We start from the raw sequence: 21,097 nt of genomic DNA, 5'->3' as shown, positions 1-21,097 counted from the left end.
ATAGATCTGAGTAATCTTTTATTTCTTTATATCTCCGCAGAGTTTACAGATGCTTCCTCAGCAACGAAAGGCTATCGCAAAATTTAAAGAACCATCCGATGCTTTAAAATTTCAGCAGAGGTTTCACAGGTAAATCTTAACCTAAGTACTCTCATTAAAATACCTAGACTTGTTTATCAGCCATGAGAAAATAACTGTTCAAATTGTATCTAGTTGAGACGCAAAAGTCTTCTGATAAACTATGATTTACCAAGGAGCCGCGGTGGTGCAATGGGTTAAATCCTTGTCTCGGATGAACTGCTGACCTGAAGGTTGGGTTGCTGACCTGAGGGTTGCCAATTCGAATCTGTGAGATGGGGTGAGCTCCCATCTATCAACTCTAGCTTGCGGGGACATGAGAGAAGCCTCTCAGCAGGATGGTAACACATCCGGGCGTCCCCAGGGCAATGTCTCTGTAGACAGCTAATTCTCTCACACCAGAAGCAACTTGCAGTATGTTCTCAATTTGCTTCTTATGCGATAAAAATCAATTTGAAACCAACCTTTTACCCATGCATAAGCGCCCCACTTTATCCTCTTGTTTTCTTGGCTGTGACACTGATATCTTGTCTTCTTAAACTCTGATTCACCATTACCTATGAATTGGGACACTCAAGCTTTGAGTATCAATCCACATTCAAATCCTGGTTCCTAAGCATTTAAACCATATTTTTCAGGCATCACAAAACTTGTGGTTTAATAAAAGGAAGTGAAATGATTGCAAAGAAGACATAGATGTCAAGGAGGCAGCACATCTATTTATGTAAGATATTACTCTATAGCCTTCTAGTCTGTAAGGGCTTCCAACACAGTGAACAAAGAATTAAAACATTTTAGAACACCTTAAAATACTGTTTTATAGCTGAATCTCAAAAAAAGTCATAAAATGCTACTTCTTTGGCATCCTGACGCTCAAAAGAGATGTGACTTCCTGGAGTAGGACATCCCATAGCCAGAATGCTGCTACTGAGAAAGCCTTGTTAAGTGCAGTTCTTCTTCAGACAAACCATGTCTCATAAGACCTTTGTTTCCTGCTCAAAAGTGTTGTCAAAGGCACCTTCTGAGCACATTAATGGTATATGTTTTGGTGTAATTTTTCATTGACACATTCTTTCACCATTGCATCTTAACCTTATTCCAGGCATATGATAGATTTGTCCCACATCAACGTGGCCCTGATAGTGGAGTGAAGTGTGAACGTGACTGATCCGCACATTTCCAGAAGCACGATATGGAGGAAGTAACAAGAGTAGGATCTCTCCCTGTGGTCCCCAGTGCCAGCGTTGCAGTGTCCCTTTCAGACTTCAAACTTCCCTGAACAGCAATGCTGCAACGAAGGCTGACCGTTCAAGCATCGAGAACGGAGAGATTGTCTCTTGGCTTTCTTTTAACTGTTGAACACACACAACCTGCTGGTCTTGAGCAAGAACCTTTCACGCAGGTGTCTTTCTTTCAGACACTGACTCAGATGAAAAGAACACTAACTTTGATTTTTTTAAAAATCTTTCTTCATAGCAAAGAATATTTGATAATGGTTGCTCTTATCTTCCATGTGAGGTGTTGAAATGAGAACGCACTTGTATATCCCGTTTGTAGCCAAGCAGATAGGTGCACATAATGTAGAATAAAACATGGGCGACATAATTTATTGGTAGTTTCCAAGAGACTTGTCAGAGCTGCTTCTCGAAAGCATTTCCTCCTTGTGGGTTGAGTGCTGTTCTTTGCAACACAAAACTCCTTTAAACTTTCTTGACGTTGTTTTGCAGGAATAAATGTGTCATTTTGACACAACAAGCATTGATACCCACCCAGAGACTCTGAAAGGCAAAGCTTTAAGCATGCTTCGGCTAAACCTTAGATTGTTTTCTGTAAGATGGATCAAGGTGGGATGGGATTAAGAACCTGTAAATGTTCAGGTTTGTTGTAACACTAGTGAGTACCACAGAAAGGGGTGGGCAGTCCATTCCTGACATTCTGCTATAATCCATTAACTATGGCATCTGTCTTTTGGATATACTGTTTTACATACTTGGTGGCAAAAACTGCGTAATGGCAGAAGCTGTTTAATTGTATTCTAGCGTTATCCCTCCAAGTTAAAATTATGGTTTTTCTACCGTGAGGCAAGGAGCTGGGTTTTATTTTTTTTTTAATTATGTACAGACTTGAAGGAAACTTTGTTTTATTCTAAGTGTAATCTGGTCCCATGTTCTGCTGCTGTCTTTCAGAGTAAGGCCTTTGTTTGTTTAGCGAAAACTCCTTGATATCCATCTTTATTTGGATTATCTGGAGGATCTTCTCTAATTATTTCTAGAAGCACATTTCAATGCTAAGCTAACATAGTGGCACAGTAACACAGTAACATAAGGTAATTTTAGAACCGGATTGCAATTGTCTTTTTTAAACAATGTAAATAGAGTCTAAAATGTCCACGTCAAAAGCAGGTGGGAGAATACTGTTCTTTAAGGCCTGCATTTTTATGTGTGATCAAGAGGTGGCAATGTTTGCATTTCAGCTATTTAAAATCAAACTCAGTAAAGAGTTTTATATGTTTTAAAAGCTGCATTGTTGATGAAGGTAAAGCTGCGGGTATAAAGACATTTTAACTATTGTGTCATGTCTGTTAAAGACAGAATGACCTTCTTGTCCTGCTAGAAATATTGTAGGAGTTGCTTAAGGGATATATTGGTGTAAAAATATCGTTGTTTTAAATATGTTTTTAACAAATGACTAGTAAACACACCTTCATCTTAGAAGAGTACCTGGTGTGAATTGTCTACTGAACTAGATAACAAACTGGTCATTGTTTATAGTGCTTAACTTGACCCCTGGATTTTGATTTAGCTTTAGTTTAGGTTTTCCTATACTCGTAATTGTTTCAAAAGCTTACAGACATCAGGTACAGAAAGTTTGAACTATGGAGATGACTGTATTGGGCTCTAAGGCAATTCTGGTCCTTAAGGACACACTTAACCCTTTCTTATGTGGTTTCTTTTCAAAACCATTTGAAGAAGTTGGGCCTTCACCCCATAGTTAAAGTACAGCTGATCGAAGCAAGAGCTTTAGAGGCCAGGCTTGATACATTGCTTGATCGAAGCAAGAGCTTTAGAAGCCAGGCTTAGAAGTGAGCAAAGCTTTCTTGATTTGGTAGGTTTCAAAGCCAAGTTGCTTTCTGAAAGAGGGTATTTTTTAATGGTCTCTAAAATATTGAGACTACAATTATAATCGGGGCACACTTGACTGACAGGACTTGGAACAGGATAGATCATGTCTGAGCATTTAACATAAATGTGATGTTTCTATCCTTTCAAGGTTTAAAACTTCTCTCCATGGGAATTAGTCCATGGCATATTTAAACTAGTGAGATGTGCATTTGTATGGTTGAAATCTAGGAACCTTTCATCTGGCTCCCATCTGTTAAAAGTGATGGGCTGAGCCTAGTTTTTATATAACTGTGCACATAGATATTGTGTGTGCTCACCATTGGGATAATGGAACCAGTTTGCATTGATGATGGGGAATGGAGAGTCCCAGTTACCCCTAATTATTTTCCTCTGGAATAGAGAAACCTCCTCCGGGTTCAGAGCTTTTAATATCCGAAATGATAAATGCTGACTTAGAGCAGAGTTTGTTGGCAAGGCTTTTCTTCATCCACAATAGACAGTCAAGAGAGGGCGAGGCCCTGCCCTTTGAAACGCATTTCACTGCCTGTCACCACTCATTTTTTGTAGAAGATCTGTTGCAACCATTATCTTGTTCTTTCTTTATCATGCGTTTAAAATAGGATGCAAATTGCCGGGATGGCATTTACTGTATTATGTAAATATGGGACTTTTAAACAACCTTTAAATGAAGCTATTATTCACTTGCTTACAATTTAGCTGCATCAAAGCTTACTGGGTGGGGAGGGGAGGGTATTGAATGGAAACAGTTCCATAAATGTTCATTTTTTGTGTAACTCTCCAGTTTTTTTTTTATAAAGATGCTAGTAAGTCAATACATGTATCCTGACCTGTGTATTATTTGTTCATAAAGCTTCAGAAGCTGAAACTTGGTATGAATATTTAGCCAGTGAATACTGGAAGCTGAACATTTTTTATTCTTTTTTATATATATTTTGCCTCTTAGATAAACTTTTATTTAATTTTGCATCATTTCTTAGTTTACCTTAACTTTGATGTTCTTTCTAAAGGAAACTAGGACCTAAGTTATGTGCAATAACAGAGTATTCATCATGGCTTTATAGTTAAAAGGACAAATGGGCAGTAGAGTATCTGTTGCTTTAGAGATTTGCTTTAATATTTAAGTTTAATAAGGGACCTTTTGGAGGCTTGGACATGGTTTGGTCATTTTATGAGATGTACAGATCCACAGGATAAGACTTCTGTTAACAACAGTAGTTTTCTTTCTACTCATGGTTTAGGCTTTCTGCTCATGGTTTAGGCCATCACAAGGATTTGTGGCACTTCTATATCAGTATTGTTTAGTAGTCCTTCAAACTATCAAAAGCTTGTTAAAATATTGATAATGAAGAAGAGGTATTTGAATGAAGTAAGTTTATAAATATCAGAAATGCCATTTAACATACGTTTGTAATAACAGCAAAATGTTGCAATTAAACTGGGAGGCAAAGACAATATTGGTATTCCTGCACCTACAATCTACCACCCTTATCACACCAGAGGTATTGGATGGGGAGAAACAACCTATGGACCAAAAGAGAGAGAGAGAACAACATTTATTTAGTCTATAAATTGCAGCTTGTGGGTGCTAGAATGGATGCCACCAAATACATGGCAAGAACTAAGTCACTAGGGAAGAGGATTTGGCTGAAATCATATGATCATTTGTATGGAGAGCAGTCAGCATAAGGTGACTTTTCCCCTTCGTTCTCCTTTGGCTGCTGCTACCTTCAAAAAAAGTGTCCTCTGTGGTGAAATCAAGAGATGGCCATTTTTTTCTCATTGATGGATTTCATGTGGTGGCATCACTGGTTCATTAACAAGGGGCACAAACATGACACTGCCAAAGCAATGAAGGGGCACTCTCACCTTGTGATGGTTACTTTCCATATGGCAATTGATAGAACAAACTTTTTAAAAGCTTTGTTGTATTTTATCCCCTAGCTTTTACTTGCCAGAGTGGACCATGATTACTAGTTTTACAAAGGTCCAGCCTTAGGGAGGTGAGATTAACAGTTACTCATAGATATAGATATCATCTACTCAGATATTAGTTCAGTAGCACTTTATTGAGTATATTATGCTACCACTCCAATTTGCACACTTATATCCATATCTGGATAACTTTTACTGCCAGCACTTTACACTCTATATTAGCAAATGTTAGAAAAATGTAATAATCTTATCTCTTGATTTTCCCAGATAGGGTCTAATAGGAGTTCTCCTTTCTGTTTTGCTACCTGCCACATTTTGTTATGTGTGTTTTTACTTAAAAGTTAAGCAGATATTGATCGTAGATGCTTCCTTTCCCCCCTTGATCAAGGTTTCTCACTGTTAGCTTTATTTTTCAGCAGCCATTTTGGATAAATGAAGTGTTGGATAGATGAAGTGTTGAAGAACTCATAAGTGGCACTGGGAAGTACAATTAGATTTTAAAGGAGTGTAAGCCAAATGATCCCTCTGGACTTTTGCCTGGTTAAGATTTGCCTGGATAATACTGCATTAGGATCGCAGTTACTTACTAAGATTAATTTTATAACATAAGTACTATAAAAGAGTATTGCAAAAATATTAAATCCTAAGGATTTTTTGTGTAAGGTTTTTTTGGTAACCTATTTTTGGCCTATTACATAAAAAAGCCTAGTGAGGGCTTATATGCAGATCATCGATTCATATTGAATCTCATGTATACCAGGCTCTGGTATCAATATGGTTGGGAAGGATCTTTTTAAAACTTGTGATAATCGCTGGGTATGTTATCGGGTTCCATACTCATCTTAAGAAGCAGGTTGTTGCTGTTTCACAATATGTGGGAATTTGGTGAGAAGGTCAGTTCTTTTCAAATCAGAAGAACTGAACTAGTTTCTGTGCTGATTTATAAGATAGGATGTGTACCTCTTTTTTTAGAAGGTTTCTGTTAAAGTTTGTGTAGAACGCACTGGTGAACTAGGTAGCTAAATCTCGAGAACAGTACATTTTAATGAAACATCAGGTGTCTTTTCTTTAAAAAATGAAAATGTATAGAGATTTTATATATTCATTTGAAGAAATCACTGTTAGCTGTAAAACTGCCTAGGCATGTTTAACTGATCATTTGTTCATTTTAGCTTACCTTTTACCCCCTTGTAACAATCTCTCTTTTACTTTTGTTTAACAAGAAATGAACATAGTACGTTATCCGTAACAGACAATTTTCCTTGCAGGTGTGAGAATGGGCAGCTGATCTTTAGCTTCTCTTCCGTAAGCTTAACCAGCAACTAATATATTTCTTTTTACAGGTTGAATAGATTTGTAAACACATTTGTTTCCAGTGGCGGTTCTATTTGGCTAGTGGGCTCATTAACAAAAGACCCTCCCCATAAAAATATAGCAGAGTAACTTATTAGCAGCAGCATGACCCAGAACTAGTAGCCACAAAGTGATAAAAAGAACAAAAACACACAGACTAATGTTATGTCTTCCTTAGGAGGCTTTTCTTTATAGCAAAGTAATACGGTTGCACTATTTGCAAAAACAAGGTTTCCATAACACAAATAAAGTTCTTTATATTTCCTTTTTTGCTTCCACGCTGGGCTTCTTTCTCATGCAGATAAGCAGCTTTGCTCTCACAGAGCCTCAGTTCACACCAAACTTACACAGGAGCTTCACACAGGAGTTTTACACACAAGGCCTGGAGCTTCATACGTTAGCTTTCCACACAGCAGCCTTCATGCTGGAGCTTCTCTCACCAAAGCTTCTCATACTAGGCCTTCTCTCACAGAGAGGCCTACCTCATACTGAGGCCTACTCACATAGTGGCCTTCTCTCACTGAAGCTGACTAACACTGAAGCGTTCTAACACTCCTCAGGATGACACTAGCGTTGGCCCACTAACTCTAACAGGCTTTGGCCTACTCACTCCTCAGGGCGATGCTAGCTTATTTAACCCTTTCAGTGCTTGACTCACATTTTTGTAATTAAAAATACCTAGTTAATTTTTAATATTTCTGACAGGTCCTCCATGTTGTCATATATTAATTTAGCCATCTATTTTATTCAATACCCATTTTTTCCCAACACATGTGAAGAGATTGTCCCACACTTGATAGTCCTATCTCAGGGACTTCTGAGGTTGCGATAGAGATGCTTATCCAAAGCCACCCGCCTTAGCTAAGTGCCATAGGGCTGTGGTTTTCATTGCTGAGATCCTAGGGAAGTTAGTTACTCTTTTATATTGCAACTCCTAGAAATCCAGTGACCATGCCAGCTGTAGACTTCTGCATATTTGCAATGTCTGCATCGCAGTCTCCTATATAGCTTTTAACAGGATAATTGCACCCATCTTTGTTTTTGCATAGCTTTGCACCTCTTCTTAGGAGAAGACCATTGGAGAAGTATTGGCTAATCCCATCAAGTTTCCCTCTGGTCCCACAAGTAGTTGTCCATGCCAGGCCCTGACACTGGTGAACTGCACAAGTGTTGGGATCTATGGCGAGTATCCTATTAACTCGACCACACACTTCCCTGACAAACCAGTCATTGCTGATTCAGTTTTGCTGCTGCTGTTAGTCATTCATTCATTCATTTGATTTGTATTACACCTTTATCCCCAAGTGAGATCCAAGGTGGCTCCCGAAACCATTAAAAATCTTCATGATAGTAAATGTTAAATTAAAATTAAAAGCAGACAAAGTAATATAAAAATATTTTAAAACATATGCAAGTCAAGAAAGAATAAAACAGCCCTATAAAAATCTCTCCAAGCGAGCCTGTGATGGTCCTGACACTCAGAAAAGCTTTCCCTATAGATCTTAAGATTCTGGCTGATTCATATCAGGTCATACAGTCTATCAGATTCTTGGGACCTAAACTGTATAGTGTTTATATGTCATGACGAGGAATTGTCCCAGGAAAGAAACTAATAGTTAATGCAGCTGTTTTAACAAGCCCTATTAATGGCCCAGGGCAACATTCTGGCCGCCGCGTTCTGGATGCGGTGGCTTATTTCACTTATAAGATTGCTATTTTAGAACCAAACAAGGTGTTTTCCTACATCCCTTTGGACAACAATTTGAGTATATGCAAACATTTTCTCTACAACTAATTCTTTTTCTTTACAGGTCCACCCCCTCTTTTTAGGAATGGTGTGTCTCCTAAAAAACAAAAAAAACTTGAACCTTAACTATACAGTTTGTGTTGATATGTTATCCATACAGGAAAGCAGCCTCCATCGCAGTCCCAGGAGAACGTAGCATTACTAATCCTTTTTTCCTCCTTCTTTTAGCAGGCTTTCCTAGGTCTCACTGAATTCAGGGATAGTAATAGTTCTGTAAATACTATTCATGTAGCAGAAGTGTCAGCTGTTTGTGTCTTTTATTACTGTTACTCAATTGTGATCCTTCCTAATCTGTAACTTTGTGACGTAGCTCTATATATTGCGAGTACGATCAGAAATGCCGCTCAAACCTGTAGCGTCTTAATCTGGACTATGAAACATGGGGTTTTTGTGGGATAGGCGAAAGAGACGGCTGCGCCCTTTTACTGACTCCATTGGGGGATTGCTTCTCATCTCATGTTTTTGACAGCATCCGCTACCGACACTGCTTTACCGTTCATTTTCTTAAATGTATGCGTACGTTTTTACATCCGATTCCTTCTTCCTTGCCTGAGAATTTTTCTCTGGAGTCTGTTGATGCGGTACGAATGTGCAAATGTTTTCACAAAGATCATAAAGATGTAATAAACGTGTGATATCTGATCTCATCTGTATGCCTTTAAACGTATTTCACTGTGATGCATGTAAACTTCTTTGCTGTAATGCAAAGGTATAAATAAAAATAACATCAATTACCGTACCTTCCTCTGTGTTTTCATTTGATACTTTTCCAACCAGTTTTTAAAATCTCACTGTCTTCACAAGGATGTCTCATCCAGGCCCCAAAGACTCTGAAATCCCCTTCCTAGTTCCCTCTTCCTTGGAAGGTATCGATCTTCTGCTTTATTCCAGTAGGCTTTCATGAAATAGGTTACTGTTTTATGGGAAGAGTTTTTATTGTTGTCATTTGCCATCACTTTATGATGAGCCTATGAATGAGACCTCCATCAGTTGCTCTGCTCCCATTTTGCCATTTCAACTGTAACTTTCTTGATTGAAACAATCCACCAGTCTCCATCTTTTTCTAACACCATCCATATTACCAACTGTTATTGTCTTTTCCAATGAGTGATATCATATAATCATATATCCACAAAGTACCCCTCTTTACTCCAATCTAATGTTCACCGTTTTTGGCTAAATGACTTTGGCAAAATTAGGGTGCACATTGGACTAGTGTAATACATTTATCTTAGTGCTGAGCCAAAGCAAAGGAGTTGCTTTAGGAGCTGCACTTGGGCTCCTATTTGATGGGCATCACCTCAAATTTAATGGCCATGGCTTTGTGCTATGGAATTCTGGGATTTGTTGTTTGGTGAAGCATCACCTTTCTTGGACAGAGAAGGTTCAAGACCTTGTAAAACTACAGCTCCCATGACATAGCATTGAGCCAGGGCAGTTACTGTGGATTCATTCAGATGCCCCCCAAGGTTTTCATTTACGTTGCTGGAAGCTTTGGTGTTCTAACACTTTTGTTTTCAAAGGAGTTCTAAGCAGGCAGCAACTCTAATGTGCGCCTTTTTGGGCCAAATGACAAAGGAAACTTTGCTGCTGTGCATTACATTCAACAGCAAATACTTTTTTTGGTTTCAGGGACTTGAAAATTGAGATGCGCATTCGAATCAATGCATTAAACGCAAGTAAATACAGCATTACAGCAAGACCCTGGTATCCTTATGGGAATATGTTCTTGGTTGAACCATGGTTACCTGAAATTATGCATACAACTGAACGCCATTAAATGACCTGACTCCCAGTCCCGTCTCATATGTCCACAAAGTACTATACAACAAAATCCCTGTATCCTTAAGTGAATATGTTCTTGGACCATGGTTACATGCATTGCAGGACCTAGAGACCCCAATAATTGACTAGTTCTTCCAATGCAACTCTGAGGAAGCATAACATAGAGTTGCACTAGAAGAGGACCTTGCAGATTCTTGGAGAAACCATTTTCCTCGGTAGGTAAGTGAAATTGTGGACATGATCTTACTGTAGGTAAAGGTTTTCCCCTGACATTTAAGTCCAGTCGTGCTCCAACTCTGGAGGTTGGTGCTTATCTCCATGTCTAAGCCGAAGAACCGACGTTGTCCATAGACACCTCCAAGGTCATGTGGCTGGCATGACTACATAGAGCGCCATTACCTTCCCACTGGAGCGGTACCTATTGATCTACCCACATTTGCATGTTTTCGAACTGCCAGATTGGCAGAAGCTGGGGCTAACAGTGGGTGCTCACTCTGCTCCCCAGATTCAAACCTGCGACCTTTTGACTTTCAACACGCTGTGCCACCGGGGGCCCTGATCTTACTGTAGCCTCTCATAATTAGCTGTTCTCTTTCTGCTCTTTATTCTGCTTACTCAGTTGCTGCAAATCACAGCACCAGTGTTCCTGTTCTTGTTAACCTTTGGTTTGAAGGATAAGGGTCCTTGTGGACGCAATCAAGTTCACATACAATGTGCTGCTCAGGATATTGTTATTGCGCACCACTAATAGAGTGTATATTATATTCCCTTTTCTCCCGCTGCTTATTGCTCCATTGCTGTACCAGAGTTTCTCCACTGGATGGTGATATTGTGACATCAAAACTAGGCTTTCTGAAAGAGGCTGCCAAAACTTCACCTGATAGTGTTAAGTTAATCCAGGCATGGGCTAACTTGGGCACGCCCTCCAGGTGTTTTGGACATCAACTCCCACCATTCCTGACAGCCTCAGGCCCCTTCCTTTTCCCCCTCAGCCGCTTAAGCGGCTGAGGGGGGAAAGGAAGGGGCCTGAGGCTGTCAGGAATGGTGGGAGTTGATGTCCAAAACACCTGGAGGGCGTACCCAAGTTGTCCCATGCCTGGGTTAAACAGTAGAATATTTTTCTTGGATTCAGCTGTTGACTTAACGCAATCACATGAATTTCATAGTGTTCCCTTAGACAAAGAAACCAGAGGTGTCTTGCCATTGCCTTCCTCTCAAATATAGCCTCAAGTCCCCAACTCCAACCAGGTGTGAACCTGCTTACCTTCCAAGGTGCCTTCAGAGTATTTAGGTAGCTACTTGGTCCCTTAATTTTGCCTTAGCAAAATATATTCTGAAGAAACAGGCACCTCTGAACCTCTTCATAAGCAAGTGGAGGCCTCCTCCAATCTTGTAGTAGATAAAGAGGAGTTAAAATCTAAACCAGTGATGGCCAACCTATGACATGCGTGTCAGCACTGACACACCTAGCCATTTTTGCTGACACACTGCCGCATGCAGATTGATTAGATGACTTATGTCTTTTGTGGCCAAATTTGGTGTAATTTGGTCCAGTGGTTTTCTTGTTTATTCCATGAGAATTATGCACATTTTATTATATCATTCTATTATTATTCTATTATTATTATTATAGTATATTATTACTATTATTATTATTATGTTATTCATTATTCATGACTACATTGAAACTAGAATAGAGAGAAACTGCAAGCAATACCATAGATTGTTGTACATGGAACTAATGGTAGTAAATAGTTTTTGATTTATTAAATACAGTTATATATTACAATTATACATTTTTGTTATTTAAACCATACATATTGTGAAATTATGGTTTTTTTCTTGAAGTGACACACCACCCAAATCATGCTAGGTTTTTTAGGTGGATTTTGACACACCAAGCACAAAAGGTTGCCCATCATTGATCTAAACCCTTCACAAGAGGATCTATCACATGAAGGAAAGGAGTCCCATACGTGCACACTCTCCTCCTCCTTTGATATGCAAGGAATACTTAAGACAGTGGTTCTCAGCTTATGGGTCCCCAGATGTTTTGGCCTTCAACTCCAAGAAATCCTAACAGCTGGTAAACTGGCTGGGATTTCTGGGAGTTGTAAGCCAAAACACCCGGGGACCCAAAGGTTGAGAACCACTGACCTAAGAGGTGATTTTGCCTATTCCTTCCTTGGAAATATAGCCTATAGCAGTGGTTCTCAACCTTTGAGCCTCCAGGTGTTTTGGACTTCAACTCCCAGAAATCCCAGACAGCTTACCAGCTGTTAGGAACTGTGGGAACTGAAGTCCAAAACACCTGGAGGTCCAAAGCTTGGGAACCACTGGCCTATAGCTAGCACCTGGTATAATTTGGTTGTCTCTCATCCAAGTACTAACCAGAGCTGGCCCTGTTTAGCCTTGAAGACCAGAAGGGACCTGGTCAGAAATCACTTGAATGCATACAACATGAAGCTGCTTTCCTCAATATTGCCAGGAAGATGCAAATTTAATGAATACAGCTAACGATGAGCAGAGCCAGCATGGTGTAGTGGTTTCAGTATTGTACTAAGGCAAGGGAAAGCAGGGTTCGAATCACCAATTGGCTGTGGAAACCTGGGTGACCATGCGTTGGTCACACTCTCTCAGCCTCAAAGGAAGACAAAGACAAACTCCCTCTGGTGCCAAGAAAACCCTCTGATCAGGTTGACATAAATCAGAGCTGACTTGAAGGCACACAACAAGGAATAAAGTTTCAAAACGTTGTGTTGTCGAAGGGTTTCATGGCCAGAACCACTGGGTTGCTATGAGTTTTTTTGGACTTTATGGCAATGTTCCAGGAGCATTATCTCCTGATGTTTCACCCACATCTATGACAGAACTTGAAAGATCATCACAACCTCTGAGGATGCAAAAAGTCAGGAGAGAATGCCTCTGGAACGTGGTGATACAGCCTAAAAAACTCACAGCAACCATTTAGAAACTTTCTTTTAGTGTAAAGGGGCAATATTATTTCCCTTGTAAGAAAATACAGCCAAGAGCATCTTCCTGCTGCGTATGGTCAGGTTTCCATCTTCCACACCAACAAACAAAACTTGTCACCACTATCACCACCACAACTACCTTGGGTCAAATCGTCCCAATCCACTTGATCTGAGATATTTTCAGACACAACTCGAAGTCGCATCCCTTTGGGGTGAAGCAGCAGATACCCAGGCCTGGTAAATACTGTGAACACATGACATCAGCCTCCCCCCATCCGCTCTTTTCTTTTCCTTCAGTTTTGCCCATATGTCCCCTTTAATCAATGCCATCTTGAAGGAGAAATCATTTTCCTTCCTGGGAGAGAAGTGGGGGCTGCGACATCACCTTTCATCAGCCAAACCCTCAATCACAGCACTTCGAACAGCGGGTGGTTGGAAACCCTCGTTTTCTGCCCAAGATGCATTTTTCCAGGGCCCTCTGCCGCTTCTCTGACCCCCTGCCACCGCCTCCTGCCGCCTTATCCTCAGCCATTTAAGATATTTATTTTGATTCCCCCAGATTTATGGCAGAAACGGTCAGGAGCGTCAGAAAAATTAGAACAGCTAAAAGGCCATCATGGTTGTAAATGAGGCGGAGTGATTATAGACCGGCAGCTGCTTAAGGTGCTCTGATTGAACCTAATTGCCAAGAAATAATTACCTCCTCTCGAAAAGGCACAATGGCCTCTCCTGCTGAATGCGGCTGATGATGAAGGAGCCTCGGAGGGGGCCTCTATCTCAGACACTTGGGTTGCTTCGGACTATTAGGCCCTGTCTCTCCAGTGGAATTGAACGAATAATAATAATAATTCTCAAAAGCAAGCTCAATGGAGGCAACACCATCAAGGCCATAAACACCTGGGCCATACCTGTCATAAGATATACTGCTGGCATTATAAACTGGACACAGGCGGAACTAGACAATTTGGACAGAAAAACAAGAAAACTCATGACCATTCATCACTCACTGCACCCTCGCAGTGATGTTGACCGGCTATATCTGCCTAGAAGATCAGGGGGCAGAGGACTCTTACAAGTAAAACAAGCAGTCAAAGAGGAAAAACATGCCCTGGCAGAATATGTAAGGCAAAGTGAAGAACCTGCTTTGATTGAAATCCAAAATCAGAAACTCTTCAAAACACAGCAGACAAAAAACCAGTACAAGAAAACCACACTACAAACTAGAGTTGACAGCTGGCACAACAAAACATTGCATGGAAAGTTCCTTGACAAAATTGAAGGAAAAGCTGTTAAGGAGAAGACCTGGCTATGGCTCACAAATGGGACCCTGAAGAAGGAGACAGAAGGCCTGATCCTTGCAGCCCAGGAGCAAGCCATCAGGACAAAGGCAATTAAGGCCAAGATCAAAAAATCAGCTGATGACCCAAAATGCAGACTGTGCAAGGAAGCTGACGAAACCATTGATCATATCCTCAACTGCTGTAAGAAAATTGCACAGACAGACTACAAACAGAGGCACAACTATGTGGCCCAAATGATTCATTGGAACTTACACCTCAAGTACCACCTCCCAGCAGTAAAGAACTGGTGGGATCACAAACCTGCAAAGGTATTGGAAAATGAGCACACAAAGATACTGTGGGACTTCCAAATCCAGACTGACAAAGTTCTGGAACACAACACACCAGACATCACAGTTGTGGAAAAGAAAAAGGTTTGGATCATTGATGTTGCCATCCCAGGTGACAGTCACATTGACGAAAAACAACAGGAAAAACTCAGCCGCTATCAGGACCTCAAGATTGAACTTCAAAGACTCTGGCAGAAACCAGTACAGGTGGTCCCGGTGGTGATGGGCACATTGGGTGCCGTGCCAAAAGATCTCAGCCAGCATTTGGAAACAATAGACATTGACAAAATTACGATCTGCCAACTGCAAACGGCCACCCTGCTGGGATCTGCGCGCATCATCCAAAAATACATCACACAGTCCTAGACACTTGGGAAGTGTTCGACTTGTGGTTTTGTGATAGGAAATCCAGCATATCTATCTTGTTTGCTGTATCATACAATATAATAATAATAATATTTATTTATATTCTCCCCTAGGGGACTCAGACTGGATTATAGTGTTTACATACATAGGCAAGCATTCAGTGCCTTTACAGAGTCATATACAATGAAGGCACACAAACAAAGGCAGAGGCTTCTCCTTTCATTTCAGGTTTCTGGAGGTGGTGTTCCTCTCTGGCTCTGGGGAGGTGCTTTTCTCATTTTCAAGCCAAGGAGCTTGCGTTGTCACCTCCTGGTTGTGTGGCTGTCTCTTTGCCTTTTTCCTGCAGAAGCAGTACCTATTTATCTACTTGCATTTGTATGTTTTCAAGCTGCTAGGTTGGCAGGGGGGGGGCCCCTGGTAGCACAATGTGTTAAAGCGCTGAGCCCCTGAACTTGTGGACCAAAAGGTCCCAGGTTCAAATCCCGGGAGCGGAATGAGCGTCCGCTGTTAGTCCCAGCTCCTGCCAACCTAGCAGTTCGAAAACATGCAAATGTGAGTAGATCAATAGGTACTGCTCTGGCAGGAAGGTAACGGGGCTCCATGCAGTCATACCGGCCACATGACCTTGGAGGTATCTATGGACAACGCTGGCTCTTTGGCTTAGAAATGGAGATGAGCACCAAGCCCCAGAGTCAGACATGAATGGTCTTAACGTCAGGGGAAACTTTTACCTTTTTAGGTTGCTATTAAGTAAAGGTTTTCCCCTCGCATTAAGTTTCATCGTGTCCAACTCTGGGGGTTGGTGCTTATCTCTATTTCTAAGCCAAAGAGCCAGCATTGTCCATAGACAGCTCCAAAGTCATGTGGCCAGCATGACTGCATGGAGCGCCGTTACTTTCCCGCTGGAGCTGTATCTATTGATCTACTCACATTTGCATGTTTTCGAACTGCTAAGTTGGCAGAAGCTGGAGCTAACAGAAGGAGCTCACCCCACTCCCCGGATTCGAACCTCCAACCTTTTAGTCAGCATGTTCAGAAGCTCAGTGGTTTAACCTGATAGATAGGTAGCAACAATAAATTAATCAATCAATTAACCATGTTTTGATCATGTTGTAAGCTGCTGCAATACATAACTTTCTCAATATTGGAAGAAATGTGGAATATAAAACAAACTAACCTAACCACCAAACGAGGGAGCAAAAAAGCTTAAAGATAGTCCAACTTTCATGACATCACAAAAGTGACTTAAGTTCAGGTTCATTTCTATTCCTGCAGAGACTCTGTCGTACCACCAGAGGGCGCATGCATTCCACTTAAAAGGAGGATGGTGTCTGTCTTGGTTTAAATAACCTGCTTTTCCTATTTTGAATAAATGTCTAGGAGATTCAAAAGCAAGTTCACAGTTTGATGACATTTTGCTTGGTCTTAATAAAGGGATGAGATTGATTTGTAGATTTGGAGCACCAGATCTCATGCGATCTTGGAAACTAAACTGGTTTGGTGGTTAGTACTTTGGAAGGGGGCCACTAAGTAATATTAGGTGCTGTAGGATATATTTTCAAAGAAGGCAATGACAAAGCATGGCTGAGTATTTCTTGCATAAGAAAACCCAATAGAAGTCTACATGTCAACAGGTAATTTGAAGGTGTGATGTAGTGGTTGAGAGTTGGGCTATAACTCTGGGAGACCAGAGTTTGGATTCCTGTTTGGCTGTGGAAACTCAATATTGGATATTAGTCAACTCACACTCTCTCAGCCTTAAATCAAAACAAGAGCAAACCACCTCTGAAATAGGCTTGAAGAGCAAACTCTGTCCCTGCTCAGCCTTGGAAAACCATAGCTCCAATTTCTCACCCTCAAAAGATGGCAATGGCAAACCTCTTCTGAATAAATCTGGCTAAGAAATCCTAAAATGTGGTCTTTGAAGGTCAATATTCATGGAAGACCCCGCAATTCTACTATAGGAAGGGGTAGAAATAAGGTTTAGGTTCATCTTAGGGTTGCCACATGTTGAAAATGACTTAGAGGAACACAATAGTAACAACAGTTCACAGTATTAGTAGAAGAAATAGCAGTAACCACGATCAGCAAACACTGCTCAGCTTTGTGCCCTGTGAAAGACAGAAGCCTCTTCCCACCATCCAGATTCGTGCAAATCATGTCATCTTGTATTAAACATAAGGGTTAAGGATAAATGGGTCAGCAGGAGATCTGGAATTAGATGCTGACCTGAATGTGTATTTTCCGAACACCAGGCAGGTATGGAGAGAGAGGCGGAGGAAGGACAAAGGGGAGGAAATCGTGGCTTTGAGCCAAGTGATGATTCTGGAGTGAAGCTTAAAGACAAGTGTGTAATAAGTGTGTGCCAGTGGATGTGTAGGTAGAGTTGGGAGAAAGCTCACAAATGGTTGCCTGTACCAATCAGAGGAGAGAAGTACAAGCAATGTTTTTAAAATGAGCCTTATTAATATCTGCTCTGAGAGCTAGTTCCCATTATTTTCTCCTTTCTTGCATGTATATGGGCAGCTCAATCAAGCCCCAGACATCCAAGCTCAGCATACAATAACAACAAGAACAGTGGTTGTGTACCTAAATCCAGTGTTTATTTATTTATTTGTTTGTTTACTACATTTATATCCCGCCCTTCTCACCCCAAAGGGGACTCAGAACGGCTTACAAATTATATCTACATACTATACGTTATATTATTAGCATAGTACAATGCTAGTATTAAATAACTATATTGTACTATATCATTATATCGTAATATTATTAGTAATATTACATTTAATATATAATATATATAAGTAATATTTTTATATTGTATTGTTATCAGTCTTATAGGGGCCCCTGGTGGCACAGTGTGTTAAAGCGCTGAGCTGCTGAACTTACGGACCAAAAGGTCCCAGGTTCAAATCCCGGGAGCGGAATGAGCGCCCACTGTTAGCCCCAGCTCCTGCCTACCTAGCAGTTCGAAAACATGTAAATGTGAGTAGATCAATAGGTACCACTCTGGCAGGAAGGTAACAGCGCTCCGTGCAGTCATGCCGGCCACATGACCTTGGAGGTGTCTACGGACAACGCCGGCTCTTCGTCTTAGAAATGGAGATGAGCACCAACCCCCAGAGTCAGTCACGACTGGACTTAACATCAGGGGAAACCTTTACCTTCACCTTATCAGTATTATATTGTAATACATTATAATATTATCAATATTATATGTATATACAATATATTATTATATATTATTGTAATATATATATATATATATATATATATATATATATATATAGTATATAATATATGAGTTGCATTTCTGAGTTCTTTAATTTGCCTGGGCTTCCTTTTAGTCCTGAATGACACAATCAGCCGTTTCCTCTGATCATATAGTTGAGTTCTGAGCTGCTTAACTTGCGGACCGAAAGGTTGCAGGTTCGAATCCGGGGAGCGGAGTGAGCACCCACTGTTAGCCCCAGCTTGTGCCAACCTAGCAGTTCAAAAACATGCAAATGTGAGTAGATCAATAGGTAACGCTCCGGCGGGAAAGTAACGGTGCTCCATGAAGTCATGCTGGCCACATGACCTTGGAGGTGTCTACGGACAACGCCGGCTCTTCGGCTTAGAAATGGAGATGAGCACCAACCCCCAGAGTCGGACACGACTGGACTTAATGTCAGGGGAAACCTTTACCTTTACCTTAAGATACTTTATGTGGCCTGTTTGTCAAGACACCCAAAATAAACTCCATTTATGTAGAATTTTTCAATACTAAGGCGAAGAAATAACTAGCAAAGTATTTCTAAACATTAAATTTGGTACCTAGCTGTAACTAACTACTATGCATGCTTCATCCAATCAAGGATGATTGGGGGTCTCCTTCTCTGCGGACACACTGTCCATGGTGCTGAAACTGTTTCGAGAGGTTGAGATGTGGATGGTTCCAGTTTCTTTAAAAATTCTTTAAAAGTCTGGAATAAAATCCAGAGTGGATGCATTGCACCTCCACCATGAATGCTACTGGCTGTGACCACCTTCAATGGGTTCATGGAGAATATGAGTTTATTCCCCACTGGCTTTTTAGATATTTTTGTATCTGTATCTTGTCTTGTTTCTGCAAGACTTATGGCAACCCAATGGACTTCATTGGGTTTTCTTAGGCAAGGAATACTCAGAGGTGTTTTTGTTAGTATCTACCTATGAAATATAGTCTATAGCATCGACATGGGAAAATTTGGACTTCAACTCCCACCATTCCTAACAGCCTCAGGCCCCTTCCTTTTCCCGCTCAGCCGCTTAAGCGGCTGAGCGGGAAAAGGAAAGGGCCTGAGGCTGTTAGGAATGGTGGGAGTTGAAGTCCAAAACATCTGGAGAGCCAAAGTTTTCCCATCCCTGTTATAGCACCTGGGATTTGTTGGCAGTCTCCCATCCAAGTACTAACCAGGGTTTGCCCTGCTTCCAAGACCTGGTGCCTACAACGTATTCAGGCCCATTACACTGCTGCAAATCCCATCCTGATATTGGCTTTTTCATTTTCAGCCACCCACTTGTCTCTGCCTCATTCAGCATTCCTCACTTGAGTTCACTACTTAAGGGACTGATTTGGTTAATTGTTGTATATGAACTGATCCATATTCATCTGTGTGTATGAGTAGTCATTAGCTGCGGGTGGAGGACTGATTTTTGTGTCACCCAAACAGGGATTTAAAAAGATGGTTTCCTTCTGATTTTTGTTGGTAAGAAACATGGTGTATAAATCTATGCAATTTTGCAGGGTTTAAACATTAGCCTGCCATATAGAGATGATGAATTCTATTAGTTGACTAAGGGTGACATCATTTCATTTATGCCCATGGGAATGGGCTAGAAGAGGAAGAGATACAGTAGAGTCTCACTTATCCAACACTTGCTTATCCAATGTTCTAGATTATCCAACGCATTTTTGTAGTCAATGTTTTCAATACATCGTGATATTTTGGTGCTAAATTTGTAAATACAGTAATTACTACATAGCATTACTGTGTATTGAACTACTTTTTCTGTCAAATTTGTTGTATAACATGATGCTTTGGTGCTTAATTTGTAAAATTATAACCTAATTTGATGCTTAATAAGCTTTTCCTTAATCCCTCCTTATTATCCAACATATTCGCTTATCCAACATTCTGCCGGCCCGTTTATGTTGGATAAGTGAGACTCTACTGTATTTAGGCTGTCTTGTCATTTCAGAAGTTTGTACATTTCCCAGAATTTTTGGGTGGTGTGTACAAGTGTGGCATCGTGGTTGGCCTAAGTTTCAGCTTTTTTCTTGCTGGGACTTCAGACATGTTATACTCTCTTGGTCCAAATGTACTTCAGAAGATTGTAGTGAGATTAAAAGTAAGGCTATCCCTATATTGTAGAATTCCCGGTGGCTCAGCAAAACAGCTGAGCTGCTGAACTTGCTGACTGAAAGACTGGTGGTTCGAATCCTGGTAGTGGGGTGAGCTCCTGCTGTTAGCCCCAGCTTCTGCCAACCTCACAGTTCAAAAACAGGCAAATGTGAGATCAATAGGTACCACTCAGGCTGGAAGGTAATGGCACTCCATGCAGTCATGCCGGCCACATGACCTTGGAGGTGTCTATGGACAACGCCAGCTCTTGGCTTAGAAATGGAGATGAGCACCAACCCCCAGCGTCGGACATGACTAGACTTAATGTCAGGAGAAAACCATTATCTTTACCTTTATCCCTATATCATATGTGTCAAATGCAAGGCCTGTGAGATAAATCCTGCCCATTGTGTCATTTTACATGGCCCTCCGGATACTGGACTCCAACTTCTGTACTACACTTGGTCTTAGCCAAAAGGCCAAATTCCTCATGGCTAGAGTTGATGAGAGTTGTGATATGGTAACCTCTAAAAGGCTGAAGTTTGTTCTGTTCAGACAGAAGACTAGGTTTCAATCTAGATACAAGACATGTGGATCTGATGCCTGACTTTAAATGTCATTTAGCCTTTCCCCAAACTCAGAGTCACAAGTGCTGTTGG

The 21,097-nt window shown here is 40.8% G+C and overlaps 1 protein-coding gene across 6 annotated transcripts in view; it reads left to right on the top strand.

The window, feature by feature from the left end:
* Positions 1-4,673, top strand: part of rbm33 (RNA binding motif protein 33) — an 85,984-nt gene extending 81,311 nt beyond the window's left edge. For all 6 annotated transcript variants that reach the window (XM_008112277.3, XM_008112281.3, XM_008112284.3 and 3 more), the window contains 2 exons: positions 41-129; positions 1,181-4,673. In XM_008112277.3, the coding sequence (XP_008110484.2) occupies positions 41-129; positions 1,181-1,229 (138 nt within the window). In that variant the 3' untranslated portion in view covers positions 1,230-4,673. The remainder of the gene's footprint in view (positions 1-40; positions 130-1,180) is intronic.
* The last annotated feature ends 16,424 nt before the right edge of the window (positions 4,674-21,097 follow it).

This window comes from Anolis carolinensis, chromosome 6, assembly GCF_035594765.1.
Source record: "Anolis carolinensis isolate JA03-04 chromosome 6, rAnoCar3.1.pri, whole genome shotgun sequence".
Taxonomy (NCBI): Eukaryota; Metazoa; Chordata; class Lepidosauria; order Squamata; family Dactyloidae; genus Anolis; species Anolis carolinensis.
Note: the sequence above shows the minus strand (reverse complement) of the source record. Positions and strands in the feature narration are given on the sequence as shown.